This window comes from Xenopus tropicalis, chromosome 2 (assembly GCF_000004195.4).
Source record: "Xenopus tropicalis strain Nigerian chromosome 2, UCB_Xtro_10.0, whole genome shotgun sequence".
NCBI lineage: Eukaryota > Metazoa > Chordata > Amphibia > Anura > Pipidae > Xenopus > Xenopus tropicalis.
The window spans coordinates 70,945,617-70,961,856 of record NC_030678.2 but is presented as its reverse complement, the minus strand read 5'-3'; the positions used below and the strand labels follow the sequence as shown (position 1 = coordinate 70,961,856).

At 37.2% G+C, this 16,240-nt stretch overlaps 1 protein-coding gene across 1 annotated transcript; it reads right to left on the bottom strand.

The window, feature by feature from the left end:
• Nucleotides 1-68: 68 nt before the first annotated feature.
• On the bottom strand, nt 69-7,909 carry LOC594991 (pgc protein). The gene is made up of 9 exons (NM_001030432.1): nt 7,853-7,909; nt 7,453-7,609; nt 6,824-6,941; nt 3,132-3,250; nt 2,470-2,669; nt 2,272-2,379; nt 1,963-2,110; nt 843-941; nt 69-655 (listed from the first exon to the last, which is right to left on the bottom strand). The coding sequence occupies exons 1-9, from the start codon at nt 7,906-7,908 to the stop codon at nt 503-505; spliced, it is 1,158 nt and encodes a 385-aa protein (NP_001025603.1). The 5' UTR covers nt 7,909; the 3' UTR covers nt 69-502.
• Nucleotides 7,910-16,240: the final 8,331 nt, after the last annotated feature.

Below are 16,240 nucleotides of genomic sequence, written 5' to 3'. Positions count from 1 at the left end.
TTGTCTTTGTGGTGTTGCACATATTACATTGATTTCTATATAGCCATCAAGTTTAAAACCTTTTAACCTTAGTTTCAAACATAGGGTTTTATTTAATAATAGATGAAAATCATATTTACTGAAAGTACATTCACATGTTTCTGAGTGTAATTCATTTCTAACAGCCTTAAGGTCTTAGTTGACAGTTGTGCATTAAGAAAATGATTAAGAAAACACTTAATAGCACAAGTTCGTTTTTATAAATAGATATCTGAGAATCGCATGGTTACAATATCAGATGGTCATTAAGGGTTATTTTCTATATTTGATGTAATGAATATATAACACATGGTTGATGAAGATAGTAGTTTTGCAAAAAAGTTACACTCATTTTAGAAGAACCTCTATGATACTGGTAAAAATTTATGAATTTGGGTTTAACACACATGTTTTAAGCTTTGACTAGATCTTTTATTTAAAATGAACAAAAAGATCACATAGAAGAGAATGGAATGGAAGTTATTTATGCTGACTGTGCAAATCCAACCCTGTTGTTGCCCATATCGTAGACAGAGTAATACTGCCTAAGGAAGACGTCTCCAAGTATCCAGAATGGTTGACCATTTTGGGATGGCAAATAAGTCACCTCTACCCCAACAGAGCAGTAGCCATTATTCTGAAAATGAAATTGAAAAATGTAATCAGTCAATTAAAAGATGCAAAGATATAAGAAAAAATAAGGGTATAATGGAGAAAAGGGTACAATGGAGAAAAAAACAATGGGATTAGATATAAAATAAGACATGGCAAAAAGGCACAACATATAAGTTTTAACATCTGCAAACAAAAAGAAGATGAAATACCTGGAGAATATAGGCAGAAGGAGGAATTGGAAACTGCACACCATTGATGGTAAAGCTGATGGGAGGCAGGCTCTGCACATTGTTACAGTTCACAATGTACTGTAAATCAAATATGAACATTTATTAGTGAGAAATCAGCATGAATTGAAAGTAACTTCTATAATGTTATAATGTATAAGACTATAAATATTATTTGAATACACTTCCATGTATAAGGAAGTACTAGTAGTTCAAGATCCACTGGCCTTTTATAGAATTATGAGTGCTTATTTATGCCTGCAAGTGCAGTTGTGGTCCCTGCAATTTCCCCACAGTCAGTTGTGCCAAACTTTTACTAAAGGTAAACTTGTATTAAAATGTGCTCCTAGCATTTTTGTATGTATGCACTCCGTGCCACTCAGACTTTCCTGCCTTCCGTTCCAAATTGAGAACTGCTGTGCCTATTGATGACGGGAAACCCTTCGTACCCAGTGTCAATTACCGCAGAACAATTGCACCTAAAGAATTGGCACAAAAGTCACTCATATGGCGAACTCCGCAATCGTGTCCGATTCACAATGAAATGCACATGCAGCTGCAGTCTTGCAAAATCACCTACAATTATAAGTGCAGCGCAATTGTGCCGAGAACATCATCCCTTTATGACCACAATGATGCTCGAATTCTGGAGGAAAATTGTGCTCGAAATTGCACTTTGCTCACTGCACTTGTGGATGTACATGTCCCCTATAATCTCATTTAGAAGATAGGAGGTAGTGTTTTGCATTCCATTCAATGTGAGGCAAAGAGGCTAAGAATAATGCACCTCCTGTTCTCTTCTCATGCAGATAACGTGTATAATACTGACAATAGATGCTGCTGAATTAAAAAGGAAAACTGTCAGTGCCTCCTTTTATTTATTCCTAGAATCTCACATACAACTACTTAGAAGGGAGAAGGAAACTCATAATCTACTAGCTTCTGACTATTGCCAAGCAAGAAAATCAAAGGATGTTTAAAGTATTGTTTAGTGGTAAAATAATCTATTTAAAATCAAAGTACCAAGCACTGACAATTATATCTGTTATTTAAACAAATTAATTTTTAAAAGCTGAATCAGAATTTTTTTGCCTCAACCCACCTCTCCATACTGGTTTTGTTGAGCTCCCAAGGACTGAAGGAATGTCCCCATAAACTGTTGTGGTACTGTAAGCAGGGAGGTACCAGTATCCACCATGGCCTGGCATCCCTGGCTGCACCATCCTGTTGCTTGCCCATTGATTGAAAATCTGAAAAGGATACATGGTGTCTGTCACTAAAAGAAACTGTCAGTATACAAAGAACACACTTTTTAGCAGTTACTTTATAAACTTACCTTTATAAACTTAGGTTTAACTATCATCTACAATGTAAAATGTAAGTTAATAGTAAACATCTCATTTATACTTACTCATCAATTGCTATTTGCCAGTACAACTCTTGGGTAACAGGGGCCCAGTATATCTGACCGCTATACAGGCTGCTATCAACTCCACCAAAGATCACCTCTCCAGACTGGCTGCAAATATAGACAGTAATCAAGCAATTACAGTTTGAAGGGATTATATTTGTTCTTGTATAGCTTATTTGGAAGTGTGATTTGTCTTACCTGCTCATATAGACACTGAAGATTGGGTAGGTAAGAAGATTTTGTTGCAGCATACCCTGCATTGGAGTAGTAGCACCTCCTGCTGCTAGGGCAGGGTAAGCCATGCCAAAGATTCCCTCAAAGCTAGAATATACAAAGTTGGTGCCAGGTTCATTTATACTTAGGCCTATTTCCTGATTTGTGATGCTCAGCCCTTGTACCTACAGAAAAGATGTTTAGCAGTGAAAGTAACTGTGATATTATGTTACTAAACAACCAACAAGTTATCACAATGAAGCAAATGAAGAAAATTAGAGAGAAATCTCTTTTTCAAACTCTTGAATAATGGCAAATGTTTGTATATAAGGTTTGTAGAATTCTGTAGAATGTCTATAACTAGTCTATAAAAGTTTTGTCCTAGAAAGCAGATATGCAATGATATATAAGACTCAGTAATACAGTAACACTAGTAATATTGAGTAATATATTTGTTAAATCTGTTTTGTGGAAAATGCAGGAATTATGAATTCCATGCTTTATATGTTATATTAGGATTCCTAGTTTGCATGTTAAATTTCTAAATATCTAATTATCTCATTTTAAATTAATTAGCCAAAATTATGTTAATATTTTTAAAGTATGTTTAGTTTAGAAGATGCCTTATTTGAATGCAGAGTACTTACTGTCACAGTGTCATAGCCGAATACACCAGTAAGGCTCCCGCTGCCATAGGTTATTGAGAATTGTTGGTTTTTAGAGGTGTAAGTGGAGGACTGGCTCGGGTTGAACAGTGGATGATTCTCTGAGGAATTAGAAGCCAACATGCAGCAACATTAGGTAACCAACAGCTTACTATGGAGCAAATTTTTTTCTACTATGTCCATTGTATGTCAGTGTTTTCTTTTATAAGTAGGGAAGGGCAAAATAATTTGCACAACAAAAAAATTTGCTGTGCAACAATAAAATTTGCAGCGTGTTGCTTCTTTTGACATGGACATTACTTTCTATTCTGCTTTTAACACGCGCAGCAAAAGACTGACGCACGTGTTAAAAAAAACTATGCACGCGACAAAAGCTGCCGCACATCATAGAAAGCGACGTTTGTGTCAAAGGAATCGATGCACGGCAAATTTTATTGTCGCACGGCAAATTATTTCGCCCATTCCTATTTATAAGCAAACATTTAGTTAATAAAATCATTAAGGGGCTTTTTTTGTTACTCAGTACTTTTCTACCAAGTGGTAATGATTTGTTGCAGCATGGAAAGAAAGAGTAGGTAATCTGTGAGATTAAAATGTTTGAAGAAAACTGGGAAAATTTATTGACTCGAGTATAAGCCTACATTAATTTCTGGTGGTCACGCAGCTTATATGGAACTCTAAATGTTCACTGGTGAGCTGTTTTCTAATTGGTGAATACTATTTGCATCGGTAATAACGTTTTAAGGAGCTACTTTAGAGAGCTAGAGGATACATGCAACATTGTTACAAAGGGTTTAGATCTCCTTCACTCACACAAAGTATGTGCAAGGGTAGGCTGGGAGTTGTAGTCCAGCAATAGCCAAGCAAAGTTACATTACTATATAAAGTTCATATCCCCTTTAATAAATATTTTATAAACATATAACCTGTATTTGCTTAAGAAGGTGTAAGAAGCAACATGTCTTTAAAATAAATAGAGACAGCTATACTTGACGTCTGCCTTCTGAATCAGTGAGGACTTCCTCATCCTTACTACATCTACAGGGAACCTACTGAAGGTTTGCTCTCACTAACACGTCATTAGGGAAAAGAATTCATGCCAAGTCAACCAAGCAATTATTTTTAGCTACAAAGTTATAATTCGGATGGGCAATAGATTGAGGGAGCTATTTATTTTTAAATAGGCTTTGATCTGGATGGCTCCAGTTCAATATAGCACGACATCGCTACCCTAGCAACCCGCCCGCCCGCCCGTCCCCAGCATCGCCAGGGCACCCGCCCGTCTCCAGCATCACCAGCCGCCCGTCCCCAGCATCGCCAGCCCGCCCGTCCCCAGCATCGCCAGCCCGCCCGTCCCCAGCATCGCCAGGGCACCCGCCCGTCTCCAGCATCACCAGCCCGCCCGTCCCCAGCATCGCCAGGGCACCCGCCCATCCCCAGCATCGCCAGCCCGCCAGCCCGTCCCCAGCATCGCCAGCCCGCCCGTCCCCAGCACTGCACACGCCCACCGGCAGGACCCGACCGTCCTTCCAGGGGAAGGAGGTGCTACCGCTACATTAGAGGGAAAGCTGGAGGAAATAATGGTGCCTACCGTAAATGCAATAATCACCGACCGCATAATCAAGTAAGCACCACATAAGCGCTTCCCCAGCACCGTGCACGCACACCGGCGGGACCTTGTCTGTCTGGGGTTGGGGGGTGCTCCTGTATATACCCGAGTATAAGCCGAGGGTCACTTTTTCAGCACTTTTTTGGTGCTGAAAAACTCGGCTTATACTCGAGTATATACGGTAACTGTAAAGTGACTGATGTTTGTACCATCAGATCAGCACCAACCAAACATTGTGAATCTTTCAGTCAATAAAAAATGAGCCTTTTTCCTTAAAGAGGAACTAAACCCCCCTAGCTATAAAAAAAACCCTCAACTGCCCTTGATCGCCCCCCTTCAACCTCTCCTTTCTCACACAGCCTATTACATTGGAAAGTGGCCCTATTTAAAAACCTGAGCTAAAAAGGTAGAGCAGCGCTGCTGTCTACCTAGACACCATCTTCTGTCCACAAGAAAATGCTTCGGTCTCACTGCCAACATGGACCCTGCATGAGCATGTGCAGTTGGAGCTGATTCCTGACTAGCTCCAACTGCACAAGCTCCTGTAGGGTCCATATCAGTAGTGAGAACTGACACATTTTCTAATGGACAGATACTTTTTTAGCTCAGGTTTTTAAATAGGGCCACTTTTCAATGTAATAGGCTGTGCGAGAAGGGAGAGGTGAAGGGGGCAAAAGAGGTTAAGGAGGGCTGTTGTACCTAGAGGGGTTTAGTTCTTCTTTAAAAATCACTGAGACATCAAGTTTTGCGTGTTAATACAGTGTGGTTAACCCATCCTGCAACAGAACAATGAGGGCCGACCTAAGAGAAAAGAGTTGCATGTAGCCTGTGTTCTACCGAAAGTAGCGAATGGCCAAATCAAGCTTGGGTAAATCAAGGTACAAGGTACTAGTAGCCAACCTGCTTTCAAAAAGTTGTTAGATGGAAGTACAAGGAGCAAATGTTGACAGAAGTACTTTTATTGAATTGAATTTTTAGAGCAAGTGACTGACTTGAATTAGCAGCCCCACAACTGGGGTGCATTAAATAAATGACTTTTATTGTCCTGAAAGAGGTAGAAATTTAACAGGAGGAGATTGTTTTTCCCCTTTACAAAGCACTTCTAGAATGAGCAAGGCAGATTTCATTGCCAGTACTCAGAAGGGACATTATTGAAAATGAAAGAGTCCAGAAAAGGTTAAATAATTAAAAAAAATTGGTACAGAAGATCAGTTATTATAATTTATTATGTAGGACAACCCTCCTTGACCCCAGTTGTTGTTTTTTATTGCCACTGTCACTTTAGTTTAAAATTCCCTGTAGCCCAGGACTTTAAGAGACAGATTTCATTTGGCACCAAAAAGCTGCAAAACTTTTTCTTATTTAGGAAAGCCCATTCATGGAAAAATACCTCAACTAACCAACGCTGGGTTACCTTTATGATTTCTCAAGCCAAAAGGCAATGAAAAACGACAACTGCACTATGGATAATCATATAAAAGAACCATACCATACCATACAATCTCTCATTAGATCTTTTCAAAGACCACAATAGCATCTATAAAAGAATTATGCACGCCAAAATCAGTTTGCCAGTTTGATAGATTTCTCTAGACTCTGCACAATGATAAATAACACTAGTATCATATTTGGCAAATGTGTCAAATATTTAAAGCTTTCTTGACTATGATATTAATGGTTTGATGAATGAAAAAAAAATGTTGATTAGCTTGGAATGCTTAAGGGTACTGTAGTTTGATGTATTTATAAATCAGCCCAGAGTGGCAGCTTGTGTACATGGGTTCAAGTTACTAGCTAGTAATTTAGACAGCTTTTTACTAATATTGCCGATAAAAAATATGAATATTTACAATATAAAGAATATTGGGAGTGAGTTAAAGTTGTCAAAATGGAACTAGACCCTTAGACATTAAATCACTATTCACAGAGTGCATGTGATTAGACAAGGATTCATGTTATTAATAAAGCAGAATACAATAGAATTATATAATGAGCTAAACAAGAAGGCATAAATTAGGCTGCTTTTCAATTAAATATATGCTACTCTATCCCTGAGGATACTCACGGCAAGCCCCACTCTGGCAGTATGTGGATGCTACCCACAAGTTTGATGACCCAGTATCAAAAAGAACCATGAAGTTTTGTGGAGGGGTCCCAACACTGATCTGTCCGTAGTAGGCAGCCTGGAATTAAGAAAAGTATTCCGGAATATATATATTTATAAAAATATATGTTGTCAGTTATTAAAATGTGTGGTAAATAATCTAGTAAAAGAATGTGTATATTATGTAACAGTTGCAAATAAGTTTCAAATGTAACTTTAATACATAAGAAATTTTATTAAGTGATTTTTTTAATTGTATGTCTAAATATCTGTAGCATTTACAACAATTTACAACAACAAATTAGTGACTTTTGAGTTATAACTGAAGGTTACTTCTCTAAGGGATGCTTGTTATTGCTTTGTTTTTGACTGGCAAGCTATACTACATATCTTGATCTTGTTCAATGAAAGTTTATTCTCTGGGGGGCCAATATTTTAGGCACTACCCCAATGAAATGTGGGCTATTACTTTTAAGAGCACCTAGGAAGAATCTATTGGTATATATATATATACTGTATATATATATATTTGTGTGTGGGTAAATATGTGATTATATATATAATCGTGTAAAAAATTGTGCATTACTCACATCCATGTACATGGGCTCATAGGCGATAGCAAAGTCATTTTTTAAGTTGTATTTATATTTCATGGCTGGTTCTCTCTTGTGTGTTTTCATAAACTCTTTAAGGACTCCTTTTTCTTTCATCGTCTCCCGAATAGTTTTGGATTTATGGAGAGGGACTCTGAAAAACAGGGAAGGTACTAGAGTCTTGATCTATAAAAAAATCTTACAGCTACAACCTTTAACTATTTTTCTCACTATATATATATGCTAACACCTAAAAAATATATGCTTCTTGCATGTTAAATATACACAACTAAAACTCACTATAGTAGTATTAAAATTCTACCTTACACCTCTTATTAACTGTACAAAATACCAAAATATCATCAGATTTGTTTAAATGAAGCTGTTTCTTACTGACCTGATCAGTCCCTCTGAGATTTGCAGACAAACAAAAGCAAGGATCACCCACTTCATGGTTACACACTATGGTCAACACCAAGTTTTTTGAGAATAGGATTTCAGTATTTATACCACTGAACTCCATTTATCTATGTATCCATCTCTTTTTCAAGTGCTGAATTTTCCATCTTAATTCTGTTTGTTCTGGAACATAGTTATCCTTATAATCAACACATATCATAGTTACATTAATGGGTATGAGATAAGGTTTAGAGGAGAAAATGTGCCTTCCAGAAATTTTCTAATTGCCACCACTCTTTATATCCTTCAGCCAGTTCCAAGTACAAATATTATTATCCAGGCCAATATTCCTTAATGTAATCAGTAACCTTGGATAATACTGTATCAAAGGTTTTTGAAAAATATATTATATCCACTGCCACTGCAGAGTATTTCTTCTGCTTACCAACTCATAAGGTGGCCATACAAGTTCAGATTTTAGTCTTCTTCCGTGAATGTTTGAGTATCGATCATAGGTTTAAATGCAACAATCTTAAACTAACATTCAGACTGAAATTGTAGGATACCTGAATAATTTGTAATGTATTCAGGTTTATTATCTCTTATTAATACTTTCCAAAAATGTTCTTAGGGTTTTAGTAGTGGGATGGTTAATGGATGATTATTTAAGGGTATAAAAGGTGCAGTATAAGAGGTGCAGTACCCTTGTCCTACTGAGGAAGCTCTGTAGAGAACAGTACATGAGGATTCTGTAGAGGGAATCATTCTGATGGAAGGGTTCTATATATTCAGTATTATGTGAGTGCATTTTAAGAGTTAAATAAGCTATTGCTAAATTTGTTTTGTTTTAACTATGAAAAAGACAGACAGGGATGGTATAAACCCAGAGAGAGTAAAAGCTCACAGTGATCCACTGTGAAAAAAAAAACAACAGAATGGTCAATTAGAATTCATATGGAAAAATGTTCAATAGGCCAAATATTTGTTGGCAACATATTCAGTTACCAGAGAAACAATACTTAAAGGAGTGAGGGGGAGTAGCTTGAGGGGGTGCAAGGATGTCAAAAGAAGTTTTTAATGTAGATAAGATAAATTATTTTAAATATGAAAGGGGATGTCCAGTGATGTAACCTTCTTTCTACTAATCTGAATGGCAGGCCCTACTAGTATCAAAGAGTTCATTTTATGGTCCTGTAGCTGGATCCTGAGAAGTTATTGTCAAAACAACAAGTCTCTTAAAAAAAGTGGTTTTTATTTTAGGCAGTTGCAGTACAGGCAAAATGAAGGCAGTTTTTCCACAAAATCAGCAAAATACATAATGGGCATGGTGGGATAATAGCACCTATTGGTCCCAGAACTGCTTGTATCCAAAAACTGCAAACACTGTCTAAAAAACTATGTAAGTTGCCTATAAACCTAAGGGGATTCTGTCATGATTTTTATGGTGTACTTTTTATTTCTAAATTACACTGTTTACATAGCAAATAATTCACTCTACCATTTAAAATGTTATTCTTGAACCAACAAGTGTATTTTTTAGTTGTAATATTGGTGTGTAGGTAGCCATGTTAGTGCATTGAGCCTGAGCTTTCAGAAAGAGCCAGCGCTACACATTAGAACTGCTTTCAGATAACCTTTTGTTTCTCCTACTTTCATGTAACTGGAGGAGTCCCAAGCCGGACTGATATCTACTGATATTGTTCTGTTAGTTGGCTGCTGGGGGGGGGAAGGGGGGGAGTCATATCACTCCAACTTGTGGCTCAGCAGTAAAGTGTGACTGAAGTTTATCGGAGCACAGTTCACATGGCTGTGGCACCCTGGGAAATGAAGAATATGGCTAGCCCGCATGTGTTATCTCAAAATTAAATTAAATCTGTTTGCGTTATTGAAAAATGGATTCTGCTGGAGAAGCTCTATTAACTATTGGTTTTTGAAAAAAAACATGTTTTCCCATGAGAGTATTCTTTTTAGTAACTTGTGTATTAAGCAATATATAATAAACAGTTTACTTAACTTATGCAAAAACTTACATTACTTCAATATCAAGCAATAACAGCACAGACCATGGGCAGGTAGGTGAAATGGGGTTAAACTTAAGACAACTCCCAAATGAACTGACTGACTTATTAGCACATTAATCAATGTAACTCTTAATACAAACTGCTTATTATAGAGTAACTCCAGCAGTTTATATTGCACACACAGGAGATGTGGCCAAAATGTTGGTACTGCATGTTTGTGTTCCTGGAAGGCCCCAAAGACATACCTTGTGTGGGGCCCCATCTAGTGATGAGCGAATCTGTCCCGCTTTGCTTCGTTGACAAATTTGCGAAACGACAGCAAAATTTGCGAAATGGTAAAAAATCCGCAAAACATGTTTGTCGTGCAATTTTTTTTTCATCTGCATCTTTTTTTGTCAGCTGCGTCCCTTTTTGACGCAACCGTGCCTACTTTTTCGGTGGCGAATTTTCTCCGAAGTTTCGAGAAACAATTCGCCAATGGCGAAATGCAGAAATTTGCTGCAAATCTATGCCTGGCGAATAAATTTGCTCATCGCTAGCCCCAACGTTTCTGATGGTGGCCTAAAATATACTCCAGACACCTCGTCTGACATTAGCCTTAGGCAGCTAAACCTAATCAGACCCAGCTGGTCACTATGCTACAGGTCCCCTTATATATTTATACCTGGTTATCGTATGTCCCCATAAGGGCCTTTATCCAACATAAACAGACCCAAATAGTTGAGCCTTTTTTCATAACTATGACATTCCCTTTACCAGCTTAGTTGCCCTTCTTTGGAATTACTTTATTTTAATAATATTCCAAGCACTGGAGACCGAAACTGCCAGATATGCCTTTCCAGAGCTCCTTAAAGGAGAAGAATCAACCTCTTTTTCCATTGTACTTGTGAGATTACACCTGCGTGCACCTTCTGCCAGCATTTTCTAACTTGCATGTGTGAATGATACTCAAGTTACAGCATGGGTAGCGGGCAGCAAGGAGAATTCTGCATGCCATCCCCCTCAAGCCCCTTTATGACTACATCACTATCACAAGCAGTTGGCACTGTATTCATTGGGGGCACAATTTTTTAAAGTGTAGGGTGCAAAATGTAGAAAACATGGTGGATTGCATCAGTTTTTTTCAGTTTTCATCCTGATCTGCTCTTGATAAATGGGCCCCAGTATTTAGGTAAAGCTTAATGATGGGCAATATAATTCACCAGGCATGGATTCACAGCGAATTTCAGTGTTTTGGCATTGGCGTTTTTTTTTTTCACGAAACGGGCAACAAAATTCACCACATAAAAAGTCATCGCACATCCTAAAATTGTTGCCCGTGTAAAAATGCCGCCCGCGTCAAAAAAATTTGTCACACTCGTAAAAAAAAATTACAGCCATCAAAAAAAAAGCTTTTTTGACGTGCGACATTTTAGCCATTTCACAATTTTTTCACAGTTTCACAAATCTTTTAAAAGATTTGCAATTTTTTGGAGAAGCGACACAGGACAGATTCGCTCATCACTAGTAAATCTACATTACATGCTAATATATGTTTTTCAGACAAATCCGTAACATGAAAGCACACCTCTTAGTGTAAAAAGTCAGATTCAGTGTGAGACTTTCTCCATGGATGAATTTCACTTTCTTTTCTTTTTCAAATGTTTTTATATAAGTTTTGACAGTAAAATTTAGACAAATTACCTTATTACTGATTAGAAACAATTATACAATGAACTGATAAGTGATAATTGCTGGCTAACACAATTTAGTTTTGTAACCTTCAATTTATTATTTGTAATATATTATATATTAGGCTAATGCCACACCATGTGTATGGCGTATATTTTTGGCAAGCTGAAAAACGCTTCCCGAAAATATGTGCCATACTCACCATATGCTTCTACCTGTGCCTGCACCCGAATTAATGGAATGCACCACAAGGTATTCCATTCATTCGGGTGCAGGCACAGGTAGGAGCCTATGGCGCATATATAATATACGCCATACACATGGGGGCAGATTTATCAAAACACTAGGTCAAATCCCGAATGGGAAAAATTTGGATTGGAAGTTAAAATTTCTGAAGATCGCAAATATCACGAAAATGGTTACGAAAAAATCATGTTAGTCACAATAATATCGTATTGGCGATCCAAAAGTCACAAAATTTTCGTAGCGAGCGATTGTAAACAGTGGCAAAACCGATCAGATTTTTTCACTCTAAAAATACAAAAAGTCGGGCAAGCATTAAAAAAGTCGCGAAAGGGCCGAAAAAGTCGTGCAAGGTGCTAAATAGTCGCGGAAAATACAATTGGACCGATCAAACGAATGCTCGGAGCGTTCGTGGATAAGTAAATGTGCCCCATGGTGTGGCATTAGCCTTTATATTTGGACATGAAAAAGAGGTGATAAGAGATGGAGAAGCAGACAGCAAGAGAGAGAGAAGCTATTATTATGAATTTGCAGTGACTTGACAAGAAAAAAAAGAGCACTATTATGTTGATGCAATAACAGGTATATATAAGGTCAAAGCCGTGCCTGCTAGAGTGGGGGCCACTAGAATCACTAAGAACATTTAGATAAGAGTTCTAGAATAATAGATGGCAGATCCCCATGATAGTTAGAAAGGGATGCCAAAATTTGGGGATTATTGCTGTCCACCAGGACATATATATATAGTTATATATATAAATGGAAACACATTCAGTTCTTTAAATTTTATAAGGCAAATACAAAGATTTTTTTTAAAAAATTAAGCTATGATTCCCTACACAATGGAAGTCAAGCTTTGTAGCAAAGTACTTAAATTATGTCAATGTAAGTAAACATTAAGGGGAACATGACATGACAAGAAAAACATGACATAAATTAGCAGACCATTTAGTTTTAAGATATCACCTAAAGTAAGGTTTAATAGCTAAAACATCCATGAAAACATGATGTATTGTCTAACTGAAATGACTTTGTTTACCATTGTGCTAACTACAATACTTGAAATTGTTATGTACCACTTGATAGAAACTTAAAGGAAAACTATACCCCCAGAATGAATACTTAACCAACAGATTATGTTAAGTGACCTATTAAATAATCTTGCCAAACTGAAATATATATATCAGTAAATATTGCCCGTTTGCATCTTTTCTCTTGAGCCACCATCTTGTGATGGGCTGTTTTCATGGGCAGCTTTGACTATAACAGGAAAAAGTTTGGAAGCAAAAGTTCTGTCCATTAATTGGCTGATGGGGCCTAGCATGTATGTGTGCCCTGGTTTGTTTGTGTGCACTGTGAATCCTGTGATCCCAGGAGGTGGCCCTTAATTCTTAAAATGGCAATTTTCTATTAAGAAGTACCCAATAGCACATACTAGTAAAAAAGTATATTTGTATGAAAATGGTTTATTTACATGAAGCAAGGTTTTACATATGAGCTTGTTTATGCAATATATTTTTATAGAGGCCTACTTTGTTCTGGGTTATTGTTTTCCTTTAAAGGAAAACTATAGTTATAGAATTAATACTTAACCAATAGATAACTTTTATTGCAATGTGAACTATTATATATATATATATATATATTGTAAGCACATGTAGTGCCTTTTCTCCAATGTAAACAATCCCAATTTTCCATACCCCATTATTAACTAAGCGTCCCTTAAATGAATACATTCCTTTCAATGTCCTCCTATAAATTATTAATAAACACATTGAATAAAAGTGGGTTTAATACAGATTGCTGTGGCACCCTATTGAGAACTCTACTCTAAGTAGGGTTCTCAATGAGTGTACCAATGACAACTACGCTTTGTACAATATCCTTTAACCACTTTTTATCTATGTGCAAACATGACCAAAATAATCTTGAACATGAGCCTTTAGCAAACTTTCCAATTACTTTCCCATCACAGATGTTAAACTAACAGACCTTTAAGTGCCAGACTTCTTGTTTAAATAGTGGAATAATCAGCTTTCCTCCAGTCCATATGTACCTTACCAGAGTCCAAGAAAATCAGAAAAAGTGTCTTGGCTACTCTTACGTACCATATCCTGTGTCAGCTACTGGCAACTTTTTGCTAAGCTATGCATACCTTGACATGGTGAATCCTGTAACTCAGATTCCTTTATTATATACATAGAGAAAAGAGGATCAATTAATCATGTTACATGTTACTTCCAAGTCCTCTGTAACACTCAACCGGCTTCTTTTCATAGTTAACATAGTGAGATAATACATTAAATGAGATAATACTGTGGTTGCTATTACCCATGTTTTCTGTTACTTGTACATATGGGATTTGCTATGGATTAGTAGAGATCAGTGGATCCAATAAAGTATAATTTCTGGTCGGGTCCTCAACAATCTGTGACATAAATTTGTCATGTAGAAAATTTACATTGACAGTTCTGGCAGTATTATTACTCCAGTTAATATTTTGGTTATTAAAATCTCCTATTACTAAGATTGGATCAAAGTTGCAGCCTTTTATATTTTTAACAGGAGTTAACCATCTTTATCCTCAGGTGAGGGGGGTCTGTAGCATACTCCTACAATTAACTTGTCACCTTACACTGTGTTAAAAACTCACTCCATCCCTAATATTTTCCTCTACTTATTCATTTTTTTGGTTTCATTTTTAGGTTTTAAAGTATGCTTAACATACAAACATACAAATCCTACTTTTCTAATTCTCCTATCACCTTGAAGATATAGCCCTCTATCTGCCCAAGGTAAATAGTTATAAAAAGAGATTTGGTATTTTACAGATATAGAAAACATCCCTAGTTAGCCACAAAAGTTGACAACGGCCCCTTGCACAATAAATTGAGTAGCTAGCTCTGGCCTGGACCAATTGGTTTTAGTTGCCTCACTTTCTTTAACCTCTACTGAAATGTGAGATATTTACTACTTAGTTGAGCCCAACTATACCTTTTTTTGAAACATGCCCCTGATCTGCCTCAAACCACACATAACAGAAAATCCTGCCCTGCAAACTTGGACAGCTACATTTGGCTCACTGGGATGAAGGTCCTCATAAGACTCCAATTTGTCTCCCCATGCCCACTTATGCCCATACTTGTTACGATAGTTAGGATAATAATAGTTTTTTTTAATTACAATGATAACAATATAATAATGCCATAGCTAAAAAGCTCTTTGTCATTTAGTCAATTTATAAACCACATTCAGTTTAATATGTTTCTCTGTAACTCAGTGGCAGATTTCTTGCTGTACAGTGGCATAACCAATTTGTTGGTACAGGCATGGTACCTGTTATCCAGAATGCTTGGGACCTGGGGTTTTCCGGATAAGGGATCTTTCCATAATTTGGATCTCCAAAAATGTATTAAAACATTAATTAAACCCAATAGAATTGTTGTGCCTCCAATAAGGATTCATTATTTCTTAGTTGGGATCAAGTACAAGGTACTGTTTTATTATTATTATTATTATTATTATTATTATTATTATTATTATTATTATTATTATTATTATTATTATTATTATTATTATTATTATTATTTTTTATTATATAACCACAGGAGTTAGTGGGTGCTCTGTAAGTGGAGTTATAATCACAGGAGTTAGTGGGTGCTCTGTAAGTGGAGTTATAACCACAGGAGTTAGTGGGTGCTCTGTAAGTGGAGTTATAATCACAGGAGTTACAAACTAAGGGAGTTAAAACAAGGTAAAAAAAAAATTTTTGTATTTATTTTAAAGCCTTTTCACCAATTTTTGTTTAACTGTTTCTGTAACTGGGAGAATGAGTGGCAGCAACATTGAAGGTATGACACAGTGCACAGCCTGCCGCATGTATGCAGTTGTGGAACAACAGTTCCAAAGTGCATACCTCTGTGGTGGATGTGAGCGAGTTGCCACTTTAGAGGCTCGCGTTAGAGCTCTAGAGGAACAAGTTGCAACACTGCATTCTATTGACAATCTTGAAAGAAGTCTCTTGCTAACTGAACAAGAACTAGCGGGGTCAGATAGTATGGGGGGAGGGGAGCAAGGAAAGGATGATAGGGCAGTAAGCTGGGTGACAGTTAGAAAATCAAGTGTGGGGAAAAGGAAAAGGGAGGCTGCTCCAGGGTTTGCGCATCCCAACAGATTTGCCAGATTGTGTGAAGAAGATGGGAGTGTGAACTCTGGACTGGCGGTTCTAGATGAGGCTGATCTCTCTAACAGCCGGGAGACCAGTTTCTCTAGTAGTGGTGGGGAGGAGAGCAGAGCTAGGCCTAAACAGATGGTGGTTATAGGGGATTCGATCATTAGGAAAGTGGACAGGGTAATATGTCGAGCGGATCGCTTCAACCGGACAGTTTGCTGTCTTCCTGGTGCCAGGGTTCGGCATGTGGTTGATCGGGTCGACACATTATTGGGAGGGG

Coding starts and splice junctions, on each gene's coding strand:
- LOC594991 (NM_001030432.1), bottom strand. CDS start 7,908: ATGAAGTGGGTGATCCTTGCTTTTGTTTGTCTGCAAATCTCAGAGGGA. Junction 7,610..7,852: donor ATCTCAGAGGGACTGATCAG/GTCAGTAAGAAA, acceptor CCTGTTTTTCAG/AGTCCCTCTCCATAAATCCA. Junction 942..1,962: donor AACAAAACCAGTATGGAGAG/GTGGGTTGAGGC, acceptor TTTGATTTACAG/TACATTGTGAACTGTAACAA.